Raw genomic sequence first — 5,317 nt, forward strand, 5'->3', positions numbered from 1 at the left:
ATAAAATATAATAAATAATTTAAAATTTTTAAAATTTTAAAATAATAATAATATTAAAAAATAATTTTTATTTCAACTCGTGTTATCTCATCTCTTCACGTATAAAAACCATGTAAATTACCATTGTTCTTTGTGATAGTTTGTTTCTGTGCATTCGGACGATTGCCCGGCGACAGGGTCAGACTAAAATGACGGGGCTTGCTTCACATAAAGTCGGAGAAAGCAAGGCCCAATTAAGCCCAGCCGGCCCAGCAATGACAAAACCCTAGAGGAAACCGTGGTCGACCACGTCTTATATCTCGCTCGCTCGCTTCCCCGCACTCCATTTACATCCGAGTAGTCTGCACCCAAGCTCTGAGGTTCGTAAATTTCCTCCTCGGTCCTTACCTGCAGATCAGATTTTTTCATGCCTTACTAATATTGGTTTAGTTTTCTCTCATCAAAATTACGTCTCCCGCTCTGTACGTTTTCCCGGACGGAGCTTCTAATTTTGTATCTTTTTGTGTTTTCTATATAACGTTCATTTGGAAATCTGGAACGTGATTGGGTATTCGTGATATTAAGAATAATCGTTTATAACTTTTTTCCCTTTTGATTTATTGTCTTGGTTTTGTAATTCCAGATTTGTAGGCGTCTTTTGGTTCCGCAGTTCAACGAGTTGGAGATGTTTTATTGAAAGTTGAATAAAATATTATTATAATATAAAATTATAATATTATTTTTATCTTGAGATTTGAAAAATTGAAGTGTTTGTTATATTTCGCGTGAGAGTTCGAAAAAATTATAATAATTATACTAGATGTGATGAGGTGAGATTGTTTGGTTTTGTGTAACCAAACCAGCCTGTAGTCATTATTTTAAGCCTCTGATGAATAAAGCGGATAAATTTTAGTGAGGTTTAATAATCTTCATACGTGTGGATGTTTATACACACATATTGTATGTTTCAAATAATGGCTAGTTGTCCTTGAAGGACAATATTATCATAAACTATCGCCTTTTCCCCCTAAAACTTGATGTATGCGTAGATTAATTATATCTGTTCTATTTTTTGTTCTCGTATTTTGGTTTTCACCCAGTTTGTATTGGTGTGCTTGTATGAGTGTACGTTTTATGTTCGAAACAAATAGAACTGTTGTGAGAGGCTTCGGTATTTTAAATTGTTGTTTGGTTGGTGATTGATGACGATTACATGTCTGACTTTCGACTGTTGTGCTACTTATTCTCAGCGATGTGCTTTTCCTCCTTAAAATTGTAATATGGGTTGACCATCAATTCCTTCTTCTGTGTTCGTTGTTTTAAGTGTGAAAAAATTGTTGTTGTGGGCAGGTGTTAATTTAATTCTTGGAGGAAGTCCTCTTGGCAAATCCTTTCCATTTTCGTGCCATTTAAAGGCTAACCAAGATGGTACGTAATTTTTTTTTTTTTTATATGGCTTCTTTATTTGCTGATTTTTCTTCTGTTTTCTGTTTTTGATTAATTCATAATTATTTTAATATTTGCAGGTGAAGTTCACAGCAGATGAGCTTCGGAGGATTATGGACTACAAACACAACATCCGCAATATGTCGGTTATTGCGCATGTTGATCATGGTATGGTTTTCTATTAATATTTGGTCATGGCGTATAATTTTCTCTAATGGATTGCTTCAGTTTTTGAATGTTTTTTTCATGAAAATTTATATTCTGTATATATGACTAAACTGCAGTAGAGGGCTGGTCTAGGAATATTCATGTGTTATTGTTGGTAGGAGGTATCATAATTGTTGATTGCAGCAGCCATAAGTGGGAGGTTTTAACTTACATTAGAGTTAATAGAGATGTTGGTCTTGCCTTTTGTATTTTCAAACAGCTGGTGATGTTTGCCTCAAGTCTTAGGTGATATCTGACAGTGGAGAATGGAGATGTCAATCTGTGTTTGGTGGCAATACTTGTTTTTGTTACGTAACTGCTTGTTCTATGATTATATGGTTTGACTGGAACACTTCTTATTATACAATATTTTTTCTTTGTTGTCCAGTTAATGTTGCTTCTAGCTCTTTGTCTTATCTGATATATGTGATTGGGCCAGATGATGCAAAATTAAATTTTTTAAGGGGAAGGCCTGCTGCAGTAGCTTGTTGCTGGGGCCTCCAAGTGATGAGCGTTGACCATACAGTGCACTACTGCACAGGCCGGCTACACCCCACAAAAAATGGAAGAAAAGCTCTTGTTTTATGATTTTTTTCATGCATGGCATATAATTGAATAATGTTACAATGTTTTGTTGGATACTGGTCTAATGATGTATTTAATAAAATAAAATTTCAGGGAAGTCTACACTTACTGATTCTCTCGTGGCTGCTGCTGGTATCATTGCACAAGAAGTTGCGGGTGATGTCCGGATGACGGATACCCGTGCGGATGAGGCAGAACGTGGCATCACAATTAAATCCACTGGTATCTCTCTCTATTATGAGATGACCGATGAGGCTCTGAAGAGCTACAAGGGCGAGCGAAAAGGGAATGAGTACCTCATCAATCTCATTGACTCCCCCGGGCACGTTGACTTCTCATCGGAGGTCACAGCTGCTCTTCGCATTACTGATGGTGCCCTTGTGGTCGTTGATTGTGTTGAAGGTGTTTGTGTCCAAACAGAAACTGTACTCCGACAGGCCTTGGGAGAAAGGATTAGGCCTGTCTTGACTGTTAACAAAATGGACAGGTGTTTCCTTGAGCTCCAGGTTGATGGTGAGGAGGCTTACCAAACATTCCAGAGGGTTATTGAGAATGCAAATGTCATCATGGCTACATACGAAGATCCCCTCTTGGGTGATGTTCAGGTTTATCCCGAGAAGGGGACAGTTGCCTTCTCCGCTGGTTTGCACGGTTGGGCTTTTACTCTGACCAATTTTGCCAAGATGTATGCCTCCAAATTTGGAGTGGATGAGGGCAAGATGATGGAACGGCTCTGGGGTGAAAACTTCTTTGACCCAGCTACAAAGAAATGGACCAGCAAGAACACTGGGTCTCCTACCTGCAAGCGTGGTTTTGTTCAGTTCTGCTATGAACCTATCAAGCAGATAATCAACATTTGCATGAATGATCAGAAGGGCAAGCTGTGGCCAATGTTGCAGAAACTTGGTGTCACCATGAAGTCAGAGGAGAAGGATTTAATGGGAAAGGCATTGATGAAACGTGTCATGCAGACCTGGCTGCCAGCTAGTAGTGCCCTGTTGGAAATGATGATATTTCACCTTCCGTCTCCTGGCACGGCTCAAAAGTATCGTGTTGAGAACTTGTATGAGGGTCCCCTCGATGATATTTATGCTAATGCCATCAGAAACTGTGATCCCGAGGGCCCTCTAATGCTCTATGTATCAAAAATGATTCCTGCATCTGATAAGGGTAGGTTCTTTGCCTTTGGTCGGGTGTTTGCTGGTAAGGTCTCGACTGGGCTGAAAGTTAGAATCATGGGTCCCAACTATGTGCCCGGGGAAAAGAAGGACTTGTATGTTAAGAGTGTGCAGAGAACTGTTATCTGGATGGGGAAGAAGCAGGAAACAGTAGAGGACGTGCCTTGCGGTAACACGGTCGCCTTGGTTGGGTTGGATCAGTATATCACCAAGAATGCTACTTTGACAAATGAGAAGGAAGTTGATGCACACCCAATCCGTGCCATGAAGTTCTCTGTATCGCCTGTCGTGCGTGTGGCTGTTCAATGCAAGGTTGCATCTGACCTTCCAAAGCTTGTTGAAGGACTGAAACGTTTGGCAAAGTCGGATCCTATGGTTGTCTGTTCTATTGAAGAGTCCGGAGAGCACATCATAGCTGGTGCTGGCGAACTCCACCTTGAGATCTGTTTGAAGGATTTGCAGGATGATTTCATGGGTGGTGCAGAGATTATCAAGTCTGATCCTGTTGTATCCTTCCGTGAGACAGTCCTTGAGAAGTCTTCCCGTACTGTGATGAGCAAGTCACCCAACAAGCACAACCGTTTGTACATGGAAGCACGTCCCTTGGAAGAGGGGCTTGCAGAGGCCATTGATGATGGCCGTATCGGTCCAAGGGATGATCCTAAAGTTCGTTCCAAAATCTTGTCTGAGGAGTTTGGTTGGGATAAGGATCTTGCGAAGAAAATTTGGTGTTTTGGCCCGGAGACTACTGGCCCGAATATGGTAGTGGATATGTGCAAGGGAGTTCAGTACCTGAATGAAATTAAGGATTCTGTTGTGGCCGGGTTTCAGTGGGCTTCCAAGGAAGGTGCATTGTGTGAAGAAAACATGAGAGGTATCTGCTTTGAAGTCTGTGATGTGGTTCTTCACGCTGATGCCATCCACAGAGGTGGTGGTCAGGTCATTCCAACTGCTAGGAGGGTTATATATGCTTCCCAGCTGACTGCTAAACCCAGGCTTCTTGAACCTGTGTACTTGGTGGAGATACAAGCTCCTGAACAGGCACTTGGTGGTATCTACAGTGTTCTTAACCAGAAACGTGGGCATGTGTTTGAGGAAATCCAGAGGCCTGGTACTCCTCTTTACAACATCAAGGCATACCTGCCTGTCATTGAATCTTTCGGATTCTCAAGTACGTTGAGGGCTGCAACCTCAGGGCAAGCTTTCCCTCAATGTGTCTTCGATCACTGGGACATGATGTCATCTGATCCATTGGAAGCTGGATCACAGGCTGCGCAGCTTGTAACAGACATTCGCAAGAGGAAGGGATTGAAGGAGCAGATGACCCCACTTTCCGAGTTCGAAGACAAGCTATAAAATTCGTCTCATCATTCTTGATCAAGTCGTTTTATCCGAGGATACTAGGATTGCATGGGATCATCCCTTGCTCGCTTGCACTTGTTTTTTTTTTCGTCGAAGTAATGGGCCCAATTGGAGTCAGCCTTCATTATTTATATCTTGTTTGATCTTTGAATACTTTTTTCGAGGAGAGGATGTAATTCGCTATTGAATTACATTACTATGTTTTGACGGTGCGTTCCTTGTATGCAAATTGACTTTGCCTTTCGTTTGAGATTTACTCTTTCTTTTTTCGTTCGAATTTCATGTTTGTGCCATCGTCTCTACTGATGGGTTGCTTCTTCGAATGTTTCGGTGTTTCCCTTTCTGGCTGTATTGGGGGCAGTTTGGATAGGCGGATGTGGTGAGATAATTTTAATTAAAAATTAAATAAAATATTATTTTTAATATTAATATTATTTTGAGATTTAAAAAAATTAAATTATTTATTATTTTTTGTGTAAATTTAAAAAAATTATAATGAGGAGATGATAAAATTTTCAGTGTCGAAACTTGCAATTTTATTTTGCTGCAAAGTTGGAATA

The 5,317-nt window shown here is 40.5% G+C and overlaps 1 protein-coding gene across 2 annotated transcripts; it reads left to right on the forward strand.

Annotated features, from left to right (window-relative positions):
- The first annotated feature begins 258 nt into the window (after positions 1–258).
- LOC108987170 (elongation factor 2-like) lies at positions 259–5,026 on the forward strand. Of its 2 annotated transcripts, none has more exons than XM_018960041.2 (4): positions 259–359; positions 1,330–1,407; positions 1,506–1,593; positions 2,311–5,026. In XM_018960041.2, exons 2-4 carry the CDS (start codon positions 1,405–1,407, stop codon positions 4,749–4,751), a joined length of 2,532 nt encoding a protein of 843 aa, XP_018815586.1. In that variant the 5' UTR covers positions 259–359; positions 1,330–1,404; the 3' UTR covers positions 4,752–5,026. The 2 variants fall into 2 exon arrangements, with proteins under 2 accessions (XP_018815586.1, XP_035542368.1); XM_035686475.1 differs by having other exon boundaries at positions 260–359; positions 2,072–5,026.
- Positions 5,027–5,317: the final 291 nt, after the last annotated feature.

The sequence above is a fragment of the Juglans regia genome, chromosome 2 (genome assembly GCF_001411555.2).
Source record: "Juglans regia cultivar Chandler chromosome 2, Walnut 2.0, whole genome shotgun sequence".
NCBI classification, from domain to species: Eukaryota; Viridiplantae; Streptophyta; class Magnoliopsida; order Fagales; family Juglandaceae; genus Juglans; species Juglans regia.